The sequence below is a fragment of the Urocitellus parryii genome, chromosome X (assembly GCF_045843805.1).
Source record: "Urocitellus parryii isolate mUroPar1 chromosome X, mUroPar1.hap1, whole genome shotgun sequence".
In the NCBI taxonomy this organism is placed as follows: Eukaryota; Metazoa; Chordata; class Mammalia; order Rodentia; family Sciuridae; genus Urocitellus; species Urocitellus parryii.
Genome location: NC_135547.1, coordinates 129249924 through 129269923, shown reverse-complemented (window position 1 = coordinate 129269923; position 20000 = coordinate 129249924). Strand labels below are relative to the sequence as shown.

The window sequence follows — 20000 nt, the reverse complement described above, 5'->3', positions numbered from 1 at the left end:
GCACTAAAAAAATAAGGGAAGAATAAAAATAAGGATCTAGAGGCCAATGGACACAGAGTTTTCAAGGTCTTACATACTTCTCCAGGTTGTCAATCTTGTCTTGAGAGCATCTGAGACCTGCAGCAAACCATTGCTCTGTGAGATCAGCCTGTGGTCTCAGGTTCTCAGACCAGAGAGGGCTTCCATGGTTACTGAGGGTGCACAGCATTACCATCCCCCAGTGTCTCTGATCTTCTACCGCTGACATTTCCCAGCAGTAGGGACAGGTGCGATTTGCAGCCTAGACCCGGAAGCCCTCTGGGCTTTGGAGAGCAGAGATTTCTCTTCTGACCTAGTCCCAGTGTCCTAGCTAATGTTAGGAGATTGCACAGTCTCCACCCCGTGCAACAGTCCCGGGGGAACTTCTGTCACACCCGAAATACATGGATATCATTAGGCACATGAAGAATGGACAATGGTGACAAATTGTGTCAGAGAACAGGGTCCCCATGATCACACGCTTGAGGTAGCTGCTCTCTCTGTGACCCTAAGATGGTGCGTATTGACTGATTCTGTTTTCTGTTCCCCAAACAGAGACCTCATTAAGAAATTGCTGGTGGTGGACAGGACCAAGCGCCTGGGCAACATGAAGGTCTGTACCTCCCTCACGAATGGGCACCCACCAAGGCCCAGGACATGCCATCGCGACTTTCCTGTCATTGTTCATCTTTTTGACATCCTGGTCCAATTGATGGGAAGAGAATCCAAAACCCATTGAACGTACCCATTGATCCAGTTCCGTGTGTCCATTTTTCCCCCCTAGAATCAGGGGAACCACTGACCCCAACCTCAGCCATTTAATTCATTGATTATTATTTATTTATTACTTTTTAAAAATTTTGAGATCGACAAGGTCTTGCTAAGCTGCTGAGGCTAGCCTCTAACTTACGATCCTCCTGCCTCAGCCTCCCGAGTCGCTGGGATGGCAAGCGTCTGCCATTGTGCCTGGACTCCACTATTCCCAATTAGGAGCAGCCTTTAGATCCCCTTTAGATCATTAGGAACATCTGAACAGAGGCGCCGCATCACCCTGCTGCATGATCTCTGATCATTCTTTGCATTAAGCAATTGCACACCTGATTTTTTTTTTTTTTTTTTTTTACTTTAGTTGGTAGCATCTCCCTGTTCTGGCCCTTTGAATGTGTGGACGTGTAGAAAGAAAGTGTCACCTTTTGGGTCTTATTCTATTTTATTGCAATGTTCTCCTGATTTTTGCCCCATCCTTACTTATCCCAGTATGTCTTCCTTTTTCATGGCTGAGTACTATTCCACGGTCTCGATGGACGGCACTGTGTCTGTCCGTGGAGGTTTCTGCCGTGACCACCTCTTAGCGACTCTGAGCAGGGCCGTGATAGGCATGGATATTTGTGTGAATTAATCGTTGCATTAAAACTCACATGCTGGTTTTATTTTTAATTTTTAAAATTTTTTTAGAGACCCCTTTGTTCACTACACCTGAGGTCCCCAACAATTCTTCCAAATTTTTTTTTGTTTGGTACCAGGGATTGAACTCAGGGTCACCCGACCCCTGAGCCCCATCCCCAGCCCTATTTAGTATTTTATTTAGTGACAGGGTCTCCCTGAGTGGCTCAGGGCCTTGCTGTGTCTTTTACTCTCTGGATAATGAGGTGTGTGTGTGTTTGCACACTCGACACACTGACGGTGCCCCTTCCTCCTGCAGAACGGCGCCAATGACGTCAAGCAGCACCGGTGGTTCCGCGCTGTGGACTGGGACGCTGTGCCCCAGAGGAAGCTGAAGGTGACTCTCTTTTGAACATTCCTTACAGAACGCAATGATCCCAACCTGTGTAAAACCACTCTATTGGTTTGTGGTTGACTATTCCAGATCCCTCACATGAGAGAGAACACGGGGCACTTGTCTTTCCATGCCTGGCTCATGTCCCTTAATAGAATGCCCTCCGGTTCCATGCATTTTCCTGCAAGTGACATCATTCCATTCTTCTTTCTGGGTGCATAATATTCCATTGAGCTTATGTACCGCATTTTCTTTATGCATTCATCCATAGCTGGGCGCGCAGATTGGTTAACAGCTGTGTCCATGTCTTCAAGGAGTATCTTAGAGCCAGTGACCTTCCCAGGATGCGGTGAAGCTCCCAGTGTTTCAGTACTAGTTTTTTTTTGTGTGTGTGGGTACCAGGTATTGAATCCAGGGGTGCTTAACCCCTGAGCCCCCTCCCCAGCCCTATTTTGTATTTTATTTAGAGACAGGGTCTCACTGAGCGGCTTAGGGCCTGGCTTTAGTTCCCAGCCGTCCCTGTCCATGAACATTGGAAACCCGACTCTGCTGTCCATGAACATTGGAAACCTGTCCACCTTATTCGCGTCCGTTCCCACTTCTATGTAAAATAGCAGAAGGGGAAAAGGGAAACGATGTCCTCAGTGTCCCCGTGTCCCCGTACCTAACTGTGGCTGACCTCCCGCAGCCCCCCATCGTGCCCAAGTTAGGCAGCGATGGCGACACCTCCAACTTTGAGACGTACTCTGAGAACGAGTGCGAGACGACTTCACCGGTGTCAGAAAAAGACTTGGAAATCTTCAAGAATTTCTGAGGATAGGAACGCACACTTCCGGAAGGTGGGTCTTTATTTTTGGGGGGTAAATCAGCCTTGATCCAATGGGGGGGGCTTACCTCCATCATCCGTCGGGACTCAAGCAAAGAAGCCAAGCCAGACCGGGTCTCCCTCATGTGACACATCGCCCTCTGAGATTTCAGGGACCACCCGTCTGAAAAGGTAAAAAGGAAAATTCTAGAAACTGACAATTTATAAATCATCATTTTTTTTTTTTTCTAATTGCACCCTGTTTGGCTCATGTGACAAAAATCTCAGGACCGACTTCCTGGAATGTGAAAAATGTCTTTGTCCTGTGTATCCACCCTGTATATGCTACCTGCCCGTTAGTCACTTAGCGGCCATGTTGGTTATCAGACGGACAGCAATGAACATTTGTCCCCGACTTCTTCTTACAGGGTAGGCATCTTAACAGCCCAAGAAGTCGGGACAGTCCAGTCCGGTAGGGTATTTTAAGAAAAAAGGAGACCACAGGAATAAAACTTCCATTGGGGTGCATTATCGTAAATGTTCTATTTGGAATATGTTCGTTTGATGGTGTAGTTTTTTGCTGCTGTGACCAAAACCCTTGAAAAGAACAATTAGAGGAGGAAGAGTCTCTCTGGGCCTCATGGTTTCCAAGGTTCAGTCCACAGTTCACCGACTCCATGGCTCTGGCCCAAGGGGAGCAGAACAAGATGGCGGCAGGGCCTGGAGGAGGAGAGCAGCTCAGGACAGGGCACCAGGGAGCAGAGAGAGCTCTGCTCACCAGGGACAGCACAGAGACCCCCAAGGCACAGCCCAGGGACCCCCTCCTCCAGCCACACCCCACCTGCTGCCGTCACCACCCAGTGAGTCCATCCAAGTGGATTAATCCACTATTAGTCTACACCCAGTGAGTCCATCCAAGTGGATTAATCCACTATTAGGTTACACCAGGGAGCAGAGAGAGCTCTGCTCACCAGGGACAGGAGAGAGACCCCCAAGGCACAGCCCAGGGACCCCCTCCTCCAGCCACACCCCACCTGCTGCAGTCACCACCCAGTGAGTCCATTCAAGTGGATTAATCCACTTATTAGTCTACACCTCTCACAACCCAATCCTCTGAATGTTCCTGCACCGTCTCACACATGAGCATTTAGAGGAGGAAGAGTCTCTCTGGGGCTCATGGTGTCCAAGGTTCAGTCCACAGTTCACCGACTCCCTGGCTCTGGCCCAAGGGGAGGCAGAATAAGATGGCGGCAGGGCCTGGAGGAGGAGAGCAGCTCAGGACAGGGCACCAGGGAGCAGAGAGAGCTCTGCTCACCAGGGACAGGACAGAGACCCCCAAGGCACAGCCCAGGGACCCCTCCTCCAGCCACACCCCACCTGCTGCAGTCACCACCCAGTGAGTCCATTCAAGTGGATTAACCCACTATTAGTCTACACCCAGTGAGTCCATCCAAGTGGATTAATCCACTTTTTAGTCTACACCCAGTGAGTCCATCCAAGTGGATTAATCCAGTATTAGGTTGCACCAGGGAGCAGAGAGAGCTCTGCTCACCAGGGACAGGACAGAGACCCCCAAGGCACAGCCCAGGGACCCCCTCCTCCAGCCACCCCCCACCTGCTGCAGTCACCACCCAGTGAGTCCATCCAAGTGGATTAATCCACTGATGAGGTTTCAACTCTCATAACCCAATCATTTCACCTATGAATACTGTCTCCCAGAGGAGCTGTTGGGGGACACCTTGTATTCAAACCATAACAGCTTCTTTGAGTCCCTTTCCTCTGTGTGTGTGTGTGTTAAAATACGACTACCCCATATGGAATTCTTGAGGTTTTTCTGAGATGGCTCCCAAATGATCTCTAATCTATTTCATTGAACTTCTAAAGGTCATTTTTTTTTTCCTTTTTCTTTTTAAATATCAGTCATTGCTTATACCTACGGGATTACGTTCCATGACTGGCGTTTGGTGCTCAACTTCAGAAAGTACCGAACCCTAAGTAAGGTAGATCAGTTACAGCATTATACTGTAGTAATATGGCCTGTGTCACCATCAAATTTGGGACCCCTACTAACTAAAACGAGGGTCACTTGCCCTGTCATACCACCGTGATGTCCAAATTGGTCATCAGGGAAGTTCCGAGGTGACTAAAGGGAGGGTAGCTATACAGGGTGGAAACACTGGGCAGAGGTGCTGTTCCAAGGTAGAACACCAGAGGGCGCTGCCCAGATTGGCACATGATGTTCTGGATGTTTTTTTTGTGGAATTTTCCAGTGCTACCTTTGCACCACAGTAACTGAAACTGGACGGAGGACTTGGGGGCCCTGCCTTGTTACCTATGAAAGGGAGACATTTCTATGACTCTCAAGACGATAACTAGGAGCCGTGTCCAGCGGTGCGGAAACCTTGACTCCATCCCTTGTCCCTCTCCTTCCAGGAACACGTCAGCCTGCCCAGGAGCAAGAACTACACCTCCATCGGCCCCGAAGAAATGCTCTCTTGGTGCGAGGAGGACTTTGCGCACTTATGGACGCCCATCTGTATACAGAGGTCGGGGGACAGTTGAGATTTCACGGACGGGGCAATTATGGAAGCGACTGGAATCTTCTCCTGCGCCTAGGAAACGGGTTGTGGGGGTTTTTAATCGTAACCTGTTAGCAGCTGTGCTTCTACTGTGCGTTGGGTGGTTTTCTTGGACTCGAGAACTTGCCACCAGACCCGCCGGCTCGTAACCACAGGTTGTGCGTGTGTGCCTGAGTGTGTGAGTGCGTGTGTGCGTGCGTGTGTGCCCACGTGTAAGGGCTTCTGCTTGGCCAAGCCTCTTCTTTTCAGCTTTTAAAAATCCTTTGAAAAAGAAATGGGTCGCCTCGGAGACAAAGCTCAAGTCTAGGATGGATGCATTTAAAAAAAAAAAAAAATCCCCTTAATTCCGTCTATGCATTTTTATAGATATTTATGGAGTTTTTCTTCCAAATCGATGGGACTTTCTCTCTGGATGCTTTAGACTTTGGAAATGCAAAATGGAGAGGGGGTGCTGATTGGAGCAGCCGGAGATATGTTAAAATTTTGGAATGCAATCCCGACTTTCCTTTTTTTTTTTTTTTTTTTTTTTTTTTAATGCCTTTGGGGATTGAACCCGCTGTGCCTGAGCTCCACACTCGGCCCCCATCTCTGAACGGTTCATCAGAGAAGGTTCTGGACTTAGAAGATAATGTCTCCTCCTGGCCTTTGCCTCCCAGACTCAATCTATTGATTCATTTAATGATTAATCTGTTAGAAATAAATCAGCCAGCTGCCTGTGTACCTGGAGTGTCCCCTGTGAGCCCAGTAACAAATGGTACCTGGTCACATGAGTCCTGGGGACTCCCTCATTTTTTGTGCCAGGGATTCAACTCAGGGGTGCTAAACCACAGAGCCCCGTCCCCAGCCCTATTATGCATTTTATTTAGAGACAGGGTCTCCCTGAGTGGCTTAGGGCCTCTCTTTGGTTGAGGCTGCCTTTGAACTCACGATCCTCCTGCCTCAGCCTCCCGAGCCTCTGGGATGACAGGTGGGTGCTTCCACACCTGTCTCGGTTTTTATTTTATTTTTTTTATCCACTCATTTAATACTGGAAAAAAAAATCCAATGTGCAGGATCAGGGTGACGGGATTCTTCCATGAGATTGCAGTCAGCCTCCCCCGACGATGCAGAGCCAGTTAGACACTAAGGGGAAATCCAGCAGCAGGGGACACTGTTACTGCCAACGTTGCCAGAAGCCCCCGAGGGGCATGTGCCTTCTCTAAGGACTGGGGTAGAGACCGATGTCGTTGACCCCAATCACGCACACGGAACCACTGCTTCATCTCATCCCCAAAGAGTCGACTCGGTGGGGATTTCTCTTTGCAAAATTTCCCCATAGGCATCCGACCTCATCCGGGTGCCGAGAGTCAAAATAAAACACGTGCAACTTTGTGTCTGCGAAAGGCCCCAGGGGAGATGTTGCTTTTTATTTATTTATTTTTTTTCTTTTAGGATTTATGAACTGGCAGCATTTTGTTCAACAGGAACAAAAATAGAGATTTGCAAGAAAAAAAAAAAAATAGAGAGAGATACTGTCCGGGGGAAGCCCCGTTTCCCCAGGAAGAAATCTCACCTCTTGCCTTCTTGCATGTGCATGGAGAAATTCAGGAAGGAAATAAAAGGATCACAGGGAATTTAACATCCAAAGGCCACGGAATCTTGCATCCCTGCCCTGCAAGCAGATGCACAATCACTGGATCATACATCAATTTTGTTGTTGTTGTTGTTGTTGTTTCATTCTGTGCACCTTTGCTACACGCCGTCACCCACGTTGCCTGCAACCTTTGGGACCATTTCAACTGTGAAACCGGCTCAGGACTGTTCAGAGTGGACCCCAAGCCTTCACGGCGGAGGCGCCAGGGGGCACCCCACCCAGGACTTGCAGATGGGCCCCCCGCCCCCACGTCTGTCAAAGTCACTGGGTTGACAAAGTGCTTTTCCGAGCATGTGCACATTTTTTTCCTGTCGAATTTGCTTTTGCAAAAAACCACTGAGTCTTATATGTCCCCCCCCCCGGGACCCTCCTCCCTGAGAACAGGAGGACGCCCTGTGTTGTTGTTTTTAATAAGTTTTCATGTTGTAAACTCTGTTCACCGTGCAGTTCGATCCTCTTGTGGAGGGGTCTGTTATTTAAGTTTAAAAAAAAAAAAAAATCACTCTACGACGTGCATTTTAACGGGTGGGCTGGGAAGCCCTCCCTCAGGCCGATCTTGTCATTGGATATTAATTTTATATTTTTGCAATCCTGCACGACTCACAGCTTGAGTCTTTTTATGTGTGAGTGTGTGCGCTGTGTCTTGTGCTCTTGCCCACCACGTAGGTCCTCGGTGCACCCTTTGCAGATCTGGCGAGTGCACCCTGCAGGGCGGTCAGTCCCAGATCTTCCTGAGGAATTCCAAAAGCCTGTTTCTCATCCCACCGATGCATTGCACAAAGGAAATCACTGTGATTTGTGTGTGTGTAAATATATATATATATATATATAGGCCCTAGGAAAATTTTACCGCTAATTTATGGAATAATACTATGGATTCCAGGTTTTGTTTAATAATAATAATAATAATAAAAAACTTTGTATCTTTTAAGAAATCTGAATCGTCTCTGCTTCTGTCTGAGAACCCACGATCTGTCGATGCTGGGGGTCGAATGAGGGGTCAGAAGCTGGTAACTGTTTTCATCTTGGCAAGACACAGTGGCTCTTTCGGGTAGGATGCACAAAGGAACCCGTAGATGGTTTGTAAAGGATGGTCACAGCTAAGTTTTATTGACAGCTGCAGTTCAAAAAAAGCCCAAAGGAGACAGCAACCCATTTGTCTGTGTCTGGCTGAACGGAGAAACACAGGGTGGTGTATCCATGCAATGGAATATTATGCAGCCTTCAAAAGGAAGATAATTCTGAAACTGGGTTCAGGATGGTTGAGCCCCAAGGACCTCATGATCAGTGAAACCAGCCTCACGCAAAAGGACAAGCACTGCGTGAGTCCACTCATAGGGGGTCTGCAGAGTCATCCAGCTCAGACACAGAAACTAGAATTGGGTAGTTACAGGGGCTGGCAGAGGGAAAATACAGAATTAGGAGTTCCAGTTTCACAAGTTATAAATCTCTGGTAGGGACGGTCCCACGACAGTTAAGAATGTTCTTAAGCACAGTGGCCTAAACACTTCAAAAATGATGACGATAGGTGGGAACAGTGGTGCACCACTATAATCCCAGCGGATCAGGAGGCTGAGGCAGGAGGATGACAAGTTGGAGGCCAGCCTCAGCAACTTAGCGAGGCCCAAAGCTACTTAGCAAGAACCTGTCTCAAAATAAAAATAAAATGGTCTGGGGATGGGGGCTCAGTGGTTAAGCACGGCTGGGTTCAACCACCTCCCCCCCAAAAAAATAAAGAGAAATAAAAAAGAACAGGAAAAAAAGGTTAAGATGCTACTCTTGATGACAATGACATTTTTTAATTTAAAGAATATGTCCATCTTTGTCTCTAGGACCAAGTCTTTCCAAACAGGCAACAGAAAAAGCCAACATGAACCGTCAGCAAAGCTTGGGGACACACAGGAAGTTCCCAGTCTCAGCAGGGACCCCATAACCACGCCCCTTAACGGAGACCTTCGTGATCAGTCCCGTAACCACGCCCACTGTGGCCACGCCCCAGCATTAGACACATCCTAATCATATTCCACTGTAACCACGCCTTAAACATAACCACGCCCACTGAGGCCACGCCCCGCCATGGCCACACCCACAATGGCCACGCCCTGCTATATACAGCCCCAACGTAATCATGTCTCACTGTATCTACGCCTTAAGGATAAACCACGCCCCCAATGAGGCCACGCCCCCACCATGGCCACGCCCTGCTATAAACAGCCCCATTCTAATCAATCTCACTGTATCCAGGCCTTAACTATAACCACACCCCCAATGAGGCCACACCCCCACCATGGCCACACCCCTAGTGGCCACGCCTTGTTTATAACCAGCCCCATTATAATCATGCCCCACTGTAACCACACCCCACCTTAGCCACGCCCCGCTGTGGCCACGCCCCCACCATGGCCACACCCACCATGGCCACGCCCTGCTATAAACAGCCCCATCCTAATCAGGTCTCACTGTAACTACGCCTTGACCATAACCACGCCCCCACCATGGCCACACCCCTAGCGGCCACGCCTTGCTCTAACTAGCCCCATTATAATCATGCCCCATGTAACCACACCCCACCTTAGCCACGCCCCACTGTGGCCACGCCCCCACCTGAGTCACACCTCTGGTGACCCCTTCTGCAAGGATTTCCTTTTTATTCTTTCTCCAGGGCTGGGGGATCGACCCCTGTGGGCCTGGCCAGCCCTGCACCCCTGAGCTACATCCCCAGACTATTTATTTTATTATTTCAAGGCAGGCTCTTCCCAAGTTGCGCAGGTTGGCCTCGATCTCCCGATCCTCCTACTTCAGCCTCCCAGCTGGCTGGGATTCTTGGGGTGCACCACCGTGCCCAGCTCATTGGTGCTGGGGTAACCATATTGCAGTGTGAATGTCCACACCATCATGGATCAAGACACGTGTGGCGGTCTTACTGGGAAAGTGACCTTCAGCGACTTAAACTTTCTGGAAATACGAACACGTGTTTTATAAGTCTTGTTTTGCTTTGTTTTTGCTTATTATTTATTCTGTGTGGAGCCATTCCCAACACAACCAGAAATCATGATTTCTTCTTTTTTTTTTTTTTTTCCTTTTTTTGGTACCAGGGATTGAACTCAGGGGCACGGACCCCCTGATCCCCAGCCCTATTTTGGATTTTATTCAGAGACAGGGTCTCCCTGAGTTGCTTAGCACGTTGCTGAGGCTGAACCTCCTCCCTCAGCCTCCCGAGCAGAGAGCGGGTGTCACTTGGTGGCAAACCCTGGGGTGGACTCTCTCCTGGCCTTAAAGAGGAAGGCCCGGGGAAGTTGCTCCTGAATACACGCAGCCAAGGGACAGGGGCCAGCAGTGGGGTCCCTCGTGATGGGGGGGGCACCAAAATGGTCCTCCAGGCCAATCCGCTGGCCCCAAAGAGGACGATGCAGGTGGACCAAACCTCAATGACACAAAACTCCAGTCTCCACCCCCATAGAAGACCTGGTCCATTCTAGTCTGTTAATTTCTTCTCTTTGGTCGTGCGTGACAGTCGAGTGCCTTTGGACATGTCCCACATCCATGGGGTGTAACTTCCCTGTCCTGTGCTTGGACAGGGCGCCTCGTCCCTCATTAACTTATTTCTCCCCCTGCACCCGGATCTCCACTCCTGGCACCCTGCCGTTGTCACACCCCCAGGGACATCTGTGGAACATGTGTCGCTAGGGACGCCTGTGGTTTCTCTCTGTCTCTCTCTCTCTCTCTTTCTCTACACTTCAACACAATCTGGTGTTTGGTGATTGAGGGGCACTTGTGACAACGTTTTTTGGGGGGGACGATACCTTAGGGTCTGCATTTCAATCATGGCGACCGGCTGTAGGGACCTTCAGCCATAAAGAGAGAGACAGAGAGAGACCTGGCAAGTCTGGGTCAAGGGAACTTTATATTCTAGCTCTGGACCATGTATTAAGAGGAAGGATTATTTGGACTGAAGCTTCCGCGGTCTCAGTCCATGACACGGCAGACACATTCCTTTTCAGGCTCCCTTGGAGAGGGTCACATCATGGAGGCAACATGTGCTCAAGCAAACCTGTCCAAGTAATGTCTAGGAGTGGAAAGACAGACAGAAGAAGAGACAGAGGTCCCAGGAGCCCCTTCCAGGCCACGCCCCCATAGCCCCTTGCAGGCCACGCCCCCATAGCCCCTTGCAGGCCACACCCCCATAGCCCCTTGCAGGCCACGCCCCCAATGACCTAACTTACTCCCACCAGGCTCCACCTCTTAAAGGCTCCACCACCTTCCACCACCACTTCTCCAATAGCCCCTTGCAGGCCACGCCCCCAATGACCTAACTTACTCCCACCAGGCTCCACCTCTTAAAGGGTCCACCACCTTCCAACTTGGGGACCAAGCCTTCAACACGAGCCCTGTGGGGGGATTTTTAAGATCGAAATCATAGCGACAGACACATGCCAATCAACACAGACATACTATCTCTTTCCTTTTTTTTTTTTTTAACAGATCTCAATAAAAACTGAGTTTTCCAAATTCTTGTAAATTCACACTTTTTTTTTTTTTTTTTTTTTTTTTTTTTTTGCTGCAACCAGGACGTCTCTAAAGCAAGAATTGCCCACATTCTCTCCGTCACAGCACGTACCTCCCGTTGGCCATTCCCGAGCCCATATCAAGGGAGGGATATTTTATTGAAACTGGATTTGCCTTTCTCCCATTGGCCAGATGCACACTCAAGTCACACTGGACCTCGAGGCCACTCACTGTTGAATGAAAGAAAATGTCCCAGAAAACTGAAAAACCACTGAACGTATTCATTCAGACGCTTTCCCTTCCCTCACAGAAGTGAGCTCCACCTGGACAAATCCTCCATCTGCCGGCCCGAGTGGCTGACCTCTTATGATACGACCTTAAGGTGAAGAATTAGGGGAAGCTTGCATGTGTGTGTGTGTGTGTGTGTGTGTGTGTGTGTGTTTCCCCAAACAAACAGACAATAGTTCACTTCTCTGAAACTTCAGGAGGTAAGAATCCCAATGAACACAACTAGGATAAGGCCTAGGGCTGCGGTGTAGCTCAGAGGTAGAACTTTCCCAGTGTGTTCAAGGTCCTGGGTTCAGCCTCCAGCACTGGGGGAAAACACCACCGGTTCTTAATCCATGGTGTGTGTGTGTGTGTGTGGTGCATTGTTAACCTGCAAAGGAGGAGCTCAGAGAATGTCTGGAAAAATACAAGTTTAATGTGTGTTCTCTCTCTCTCTCTCTCTCTCTCTCTCTCTCTCTCTCTCTCCAACGTGAGGCAGTTTCCCAACTCCAGGCTCAAACTGCCTCAGAGAAGAATATTCCTTTGTGCGCAGAGCACCCCCAGGCCCCCAGGCAGGTGGACAAAGCAGCCATTGTCACGGTACAGCAGCCTCCCGCCTGCGATGAATGAGACCTTTGTTTTCCGACTTTCAAGATTTACCTTCTTTAACTCCGCGGCCTCCTGACAGAGCACAGCCCTGCCCCCCTCCCCCCCCTGCAAGGCCCCTCTGCAAACCCTGAGCCTTGCCATTTGCAGTCACTGCAGAAAAATGTCACACCTGTCAATCACAGTGACAGGCAGGAGTGTATTGAAGGGGTGGAGAGGGGCAGGGGACACTCTCAAGGGACAGAGGGGTCCTCTCAGAGAGGACAGGGACAGTGTGCCCCTCCTGCCCTCCAGTTTTATGGGGGTCCCAGGGAAGTCCCCAGAGAGCCCCGCCCAGGTCCCCTCCTGACTTTGAGGGACAGCAGGGTGACCTCCGACTCTCCAGTCCCCACGGCCATGGCCCCTGCTGCCTGGTTCTCGGTGGAACCTGTTCTTGCAGATTTTAGGGTTGGAGGAAGGATCCTCGTCCCCCTGGGTCCCGGGACCTGGTCTGCGTCAGGGTCCCAGAAGTCCCCCTTTCAGGGTCCCCTGGCTCCTCTCAGGGACATGACTTCCCGCCTGCATGTCCCCTGAAGGTCACAGGTGGTGTGTGAGGACGGTGGTGGAGGCTGTGCCCGGAGGCCAGGCAGGGCTGCAGGTCCAGGGCTTCGGGGAAGGAAGCTGTGGGGTCAGCACCGGGGGCCGTTGATAGAACTGTCCCCTGGACCTTGTGTCCCACCACCCAGGTCTGTCTGGCCTTGTCATTATTTAGGCTTCTTATTTATTCACTTATTCAGTTCTTGGTACCAGGGATTGAACCCAGGGGCACTTTACCTGACCCCCATCTGCACCCATTTCTATTTATTTTATTTTTGAGACAGGACCTCACTCAGTGGCTGAGGCTGGCCTTGACCTTGCGATCCTCCTGCCTTAGCCTCCCGAGTGGCTGGAATGGCCGCTGAGGGCCACCGCACCCGGCCTCAGCCTCTCTTTTATTTCCAGGACAAAGAGGACATTATTCTCCGGCCACAAACAAGGGACAGCAGAGCCCTTTATGGGTGGTGGTCTGTTCCGCAGGTACAAACACAGGCTGCGAGGTATTTAAGGATAACCCGAAGGCCGCCTGGGACATACTTAACACTTAAAAAAATTATTATTTACCCCCAGCTCAGGTCCAGCTGGGCTCCCTGCGTTTCATCCACGAACCCTGTCTTTAGGAGCTCAAAGTACGGTTGTTTTACGTCCTGGAAAGCAGAATAGTGTGCTGCACTCACACAGTCCTGGAAAATAACCATCGGCCTCCACAGGACAATTTTGGAAGTCAGACATTATGTCTAATGAGGGATTTTCTGTGTTTTCCTGCAACAATTTCTTCTTTCTTCTTTCTCCAGGGCTGGGGGACTGACCCCTGCATGCCTGGCCAGCCCTCCAGCCCTGAGCTACATCCCCAGACCATTTTATTTTATTTTTATTTGAAGGCAGGGTCTTCCCAAGTTGCCCAGGTTGGCCTCCATCTCCCGATCCTCCTGCCTCAGCCTCCCCGGGGTGGCTGGGATGCCAGGTGCGCACCACTGTGCCCAGCCAAGAGCACGTCTTTCAAACACGGATCTGGTTGTGGATTTTTGCACGTCAAAGTTCCCTTCGACTTGCAGGATGTGTGGCATCCTGCCACGAAATGAAAGCCCTCCCGCTTAGGGCAGGTCAGGAACACCTCCGCAGGACCTGAAATGGTTTGTGACACCATGCCCCGGATCCTCGATGAAACGATAAACAGACCTCGCATCTGCCGGGCGCTATTTAAGGAAAGACATCACGAAGCCACAGGGGGGGAAAAAAAAAAAAAGATCATTCAGCCTTTTGTGAGCCAAGAGTCGAGGCCGATCCGTTTTTATTCTCCTGCTGTTACCCATCTTGAGCTCTTCTTTGCATGGCGTAATCATCTGGACCGGATTCTTCACATAACACTGGTTTTATGATGGCATGTGCGTGCGTGTGCCTGTGTGTGTGCCTGTGCATGTGCATGTGTGTGTGTGCGTGCGTGCAGTATCTATTCCTTCTCAGCACACCGCCGACCACTCCATCCCCAGCCTAACCTAAGGCAGGTGACCCCCAAAACTCGTGCATGGGACCCTGGGGGAGGGTTCGGAGGTGGAATCATGAGATGGCCAGGGGTGTGGCCAAGCAAGTGGATTAATCCACTCAAGTGGATTAATCCACTTGAGCGGATTAACTGGGTGGTGACGGCAGGCAAGTGGGTGTGGCTGGAGGGGGTGGCTGATCTCTCCATTCACCATCGTTCATCTCTATCTGCCATCTCTCCATCTGTCACCCATTTATATGCTCATTCATGTCCTATCTAGATATATACCCACCCATTACCTACCTTCCTGTGTATCTCCATGATGTGTCCACCCGTCTGTCACCCACCCATCTGTCACCCTCCTCCGCCTGCTATCCGTCCATCATCTACCTGGGACTATTCATTCATCTATCATCTCTTTAATCCACCTACCTATGTGTGCATCCAGCTGTCATCTGTCAATCATCTATCGATCTCTCTGTTATCTACCAATTCTGCCTTATCTGTATCCATGTATCTGTCTATCATCTACCTATCCTGCCTATCTATTGATCATCTATCATCTACCCATCCTGTCTGTCCATCTATCTCTCTGTCATCGACCCATCCTGTCTGTCCAGGGGGCTCTCCCACCCTGGGTGGTGCTGCTCCTGGCTCCTGGTGTGTGGGGCCCAGAGAGGCTGCTCCAGCTCCTGCAGCGCACAGCACAGCCCACCCCAGAGCACCCCCAGCCCCAGAGGACCCCAGTGCAGAGGAGACCTGCAGGACAGAGTGTCTGTCCATCATCTGTCCTCCTGCATGTGCCCTGTTGAAGGGGACCCAGGGGACCGCAGAGTGGGTGTCTTGGTGGCAGGAAGATCCGCCCAGGAGCGGCCAGGGCTGAGCCCGGGAGGCTCAGCGGTCGGTGGACCTGAGGGACGAGGCCAGCTCCTGGGGTGGCCAGAGCCTGGGCTTCGGCAGGATCCTCTGCAAACCTGCAAGCGAGAGCTGACCTCAGCCGCAGCCTCTCAGGACCGCGACGGTCACAGACACCATCAAGGGGTCTTCGGGGTGGAAGGTTCTCTTCTCTTCCTCCCTGTCCCTGATTCTCCCAGTCTCCACCTGCACACGAAGGAGGTTTTATTTGCAAGCTCTACTTGAATTTTTTTTTTCCATTGCAAGTAAATATGTCATCCTATCTAAGGACGTTAAAATTGCAATGCTAAAATTAAAATTGCAATTAATCGAACAATTAAAAAAACTCCATCATTTGAATGCTGGCTATTATAAATTTGAGGGGGTGAACCACACCCCTTTAAAAAGGACGTTTGAAATCCATTTTACCTGGGTAAGAGCAGTCAATGCACTACGACATGTATTCAGGGTTTCCAGTGAGTTGCTCAGGGCCTCGCTGAGTTGCTGAGGCTGGCCTCCAACGTGCGATCCTCCTGCCTCAGCCTCCCGAGCCACTGGGCTCGCAGGCCTGCACCGCGGAGCCCGGCTGAGATCCTGAATATTAAAACTCGGATATGGAGCTGAGCCCTGAGGGTTGCAAGGAAGAAAAGCAACTGTGTGTCTATTTTTGCCGACATGAATGTGTCTTGCTGAATCCTGAATTTGCACCCGGATGATGGCTCCTGCCGATCTGCAATGATTCTTCCTGTGCCTGTTCAACTTTAGCTGTGGGGGGTGCGTGTGCATGTGTATGTTTCAGGGTCTTTTTGCAAAATATGCTACTTGCATTTCTCAGTGCCCCCCCCTACTAAAGATCTGCATAAAAAAATCAGCTTGTGAACAGCTTGTTCCTCTGGAAAAATGGGTGGTGGGCAGTTTAGAAGTAAAATAAATAAATAAATAAATAAATAAATGAATCTCCTAAATAAATTTCCACGCAGACAGAAATGCAGAGCCCCAGGACATTGGCTTGGCTTTTATATATGGTGGGGGCCTGTCTTGTTCCCCTGCCCTTGGACAGAGAAAATCAGCCCAGCATCCGATAATTGCAAAAAAAAAAAAAAACCCAGACTTCCGTCAACCTTTGGCTGCTCAGTGCAATGACATCACTTTCCAAACTGAGCCTTTGGTGAGTTTTCTTCTTTTAGTTTTCCTGTGGATTTGTAGCAGCCTCCTCTGGGCACATCCCGACTCCTGATGAGGAACCGGCTCTGGGCCAGCGGTTTTCCAGACAGGGTCCCTCCAGGGGACAGTGAAAGCTAAATGGGCCGCAGGCGGGAAGCCTCCGTCCGATGTCACCGTATTTGAAGCGTTGACGGTTCCCGGGGAAGACCTGGCATCTCGTCTCTGCCTTGCAAAACGGTGGTCGGGGACACATTTCCTGTTTAACTGTCCTGCAACCTCAGACAACAGGGCCACCCATTGGTATTTTATTTTTTTCTTAACTTTATCTGCTCTTTTTTCTTTTTTGGTACCAGGGATTGAACCCAGGGGTGCTTAACCACTGAGCCTCATCCCTAAACCACCCCTCCCCTTTTAAAAATTATTTTTTATCTAGAGACAGGGTCTCCTGAAGTTGCCTCAGGTCTGACAAGTTGCTGAGGCTGGCCTCCAACTTGCAATCCTCCTGCCTCAGCCTCCCATATCACCGGGGTGACAGCAGCACCCCACGGTGGCCAGCCACCAGCTCCCTCGAGATCTCTCATTTGTCCCTTGAGCTGAGGAGAAAGTGCCACCTGTTTGTGACCAGCCCCGTCTGGGGCAAAAGTGGCTGATCCTCCTGAGAACCCGGGCAGAGATGACTCCAGCTAATGCCGTCTATAAAGAAAGAAGGAGAAGAAATCGTCTTTGGATGGACACCCTGTCCCCCTTCTGTCTCCCCAGGGAGCCGGAGAACGTGAGCAGCGTGGCCTGTCCAACGGGAGGACGCAGCTCTGAGGACAGATGCCCTCAGAGAAAGTCGAACCCCCTTGCAAATGTGTTCATGCCCTTCACCACAGGCACCTGGTTCCAGCAGCTGTCCCTGCAAACCACGGAGACTGTGTCAGGTTTTGGGGGGATTGGCTTATTACCCTTAGCATGGTCGTCTCCAGTCTCCACCCAGCATCCATTTACCTGCCGATGCCATAATGCCATCCTTCTTCATGGCTGAGTAATATTCCATTGTGTATATATACCACAGGTTGGTTGGGGCTCTCGGTTGTAGAGCTAGTGACCTATGACTGGTGCGTCCCCTTGGATTGGACTCGTAATGACATATCATGGTGGGTGTCGGGGTAAAGCACTCATCTAATGACTGGGAGGTGAAAGAGAGGAAGAAGAAGAGACAGAGGTCATAAAGTTCCCAGCCACACCCCCAGTGACCTCACTTCCTCCCTCACTAGACTCCTCCTTTTAAAGGTCTCACCACCTACCAGTAGGGCCACGGTGGGAACAGACCTATGAACAGAATGCTCTTTGCAGGATGCTCCAGATCCAGGGTAGAGCAGGGAACCCCTTCTCCGGGCCAGTGTCAATCAGCCCCATCCCACCTAAAAACCCAACTTTGGGAGGTTGGAATGACCAACTGGTGGAACTGACATAAGAAAACTGGGATACGCCTTCCAAAGGGTCAGCTAACTAGAGCAAGACTCCTACTCGGAAGGAGGACACACCGCAGTGTGGACCCTTGTGAGTTTCCCGACCCGTTTTCTGTCCCACGGACTCGTAGACCCAAGGAACGGAACCAGCTCCCACCACCCACATCCCCAACCCTCCTCCCAGTTCTGTTAGAAGTGCTCCCCAAGCCCAGCCCGGCTCAGTGGAAATGTCCCTTGCTCTCCAATGACACCATGGACTCCATGTGCACAGCTTTGCAGAAAGGGTCTCCATTGGCCTGACAAGAACAATTAGAGGAGGAGAAATTGACCTGGGGCTCATAGTGTCCCAGGTCCAGTCCCTGGTGGCCAACTCCATGGCTCTGGCCCAAGGGGAGGCAGAACAAGATGGCGGCAGGGCCTGGAGGAGGAGAGCAGCTCAGCACAGGGCACCAGGGAGCAGAGAGAGCTCTGCTCACCAGGGACAGGACAGAGACCCCAAAGGCACAGCCCAGGGACCCCTCCTCCAGCCACACCCCACCTGCTGCAGTCACCACCCAGTGAGTCCATCCAAGTGGATTAATCCACTATTAAGTTACACCAGGAAGCAGAGAGAGCTCTGCTCACCAGGGACAGGACAGAGACCCAAAGGCACAGCCCAGGGACCCCCTCCTCCAGCCACACCCCACCTGCTGCAGTCACCACCCAGTGAGTCCATCCAAGTGGATTAATCCACTATGAGTCTACACCCAGGGAGTCCATCCAAGTGGATTAATCCACTATGAGTCTACACCTCTCCTAACCCCATCATTTCACCTCTGGACTTTCCCGCATTAACCCAGGAGCTTGGATAAGAAGTCTCCTTTGTCCCAAAGTGTCCACTAGGACTGAAATCGACGGGATCCTCTCCTGGAAGGGAAGACAGAGTCAGAGTCCGGGTACCATTTTGCACCATCATGAAATTAAAAAAAAAAAAAAACCCATCAAGGACTCATCTCTGCCCTACCCCCCGACACACCCCGAACTCCACTTGAGGCAACCAGGAAAGTCTTTGCAAAAATCAGCTGCAGCCATTGCTGACGTACCCCGTCTTTAAGAAGGGTCAGGCAGCACACCCGGTGCCCAGATGTGCAGCGGAGCTTCCATTTTTAAAATCTGCTACCACGGCGGAAATCAGCCTCCCAACATCTGCAGCTCGCGGTGGAGGGGGGAGCCGGCTTGGAGCCAGCAATGTGGGTTCAGATGCGTGGAGGGATGAGCTCACTCATCTCCAGACCCCAATCTGCAGACTCCGCAGTCCACAGAGGAGATTCTCTTCTGAATGCACCCAGACCAACCTCCCTCGGCCACACGGAGCCTCTTCTTTGACCTCCTCTGACTAAGGTATTTCGGATGATCTAAGCAAAACAAAGAATATTCCATTTTTTTTCTCTATCAAGAGCCCTCTGGATCTTGTGTTGGGTTTATTTTTGGGACTTTTCTCTGTCTTGTGGATTTTTTTTTCTCTGTTTTTGCAAATTGACGGAAACATATATTTAAAGGGAGACGGTCGTATGTGGTCAGCCTTTCCCAGATGAGGAGGCTGGTTTCAAGAGCATGGCATAATTCCCAAATCCTTGCACAGAATAGTATAGTATTTGGTATATTCTGTAAAGTTTGGCATATAAGGTGTCCCCCAAAAGCTCATGTGTGAGACAACGCAAGGATGTGAAAGGATTAAATTATCAGAGGTGAAACCACATTGGTGGATTAATCCACTTGGGTGGTGGTGACTGCAGCGGGTGGGGTGTGGCTGGAGGAGGGGGTCCCTGGGCTGTGCCTTTGGGGTCTCTGTCCTGTCCCTGGTGAGCAGAGCTCTCTCTGCTCCCTGGTGTAACCTAATAGTGGATTAATCCACTTGGATGGACTCACTGGGTGGTGGCTGCAGCAGGTGGGGTGTGGCTGGAGGAGGGGGTCCCTGGGCTGTGCCTTGGGGGTCTCTGTCCTGTCCCTGGTGAGCAGAGCTCTCTCTGCTCCCTGGTGCCCTGTCCTGAGCTGCTCTCCTCCTCCAGGCCCTGCCGCCATCTTGTTCTGCTCCCCTTGGGCCAGGGCCATGGAGTCGGCCACCAGGGACTGGACCTTGGAAACCATGAGCCCAAATAAAATTTTTGTCCTCTAAATTTGTTCTTTTCAGGTCTTTTGGTCCCAGAGACGAAAATGGTGGCTAAACCGTAATCCATGCACATCCACCTGTGTTCTCCC

At 50.7% G+C, this 20000-nt stretch overlaps 1 protein-coding gene across 1 annotated transcript in view; it reads left to right on the top strand.

Moving 5' to 3' along the window:
• Prkx (protein kinase cAMP-dependent X-linked catalytic subunit) overlaps positions 1 to 7130 on the top strand; it is a 39674-nt gene extending 32544 nt beyond the window's left edge. The window contains exons 6-9 of the mRNA XM_077793745.1: positions 574 to 631; positions 1721 to 1798; positions 2484 to 2634; positions 5034 to 7130. Coding sequence (XP_077649871.1) covers positions 574 to 631; positions 1721 to 1798; positions 2484 to 2609 — 262 coding nt within the window. The 3' untranslated portion in view covers positions 2610 to 2634; positions 5034 to 7130. The remainder of the gene's footprint in view (positions 1 to 573; positions 632 to 1720; positions 1799 to 2483; positions 2635 to 5033) is intronic.
• Positions 7131 to 20000: the final 12870 nt, after the last annotated feature.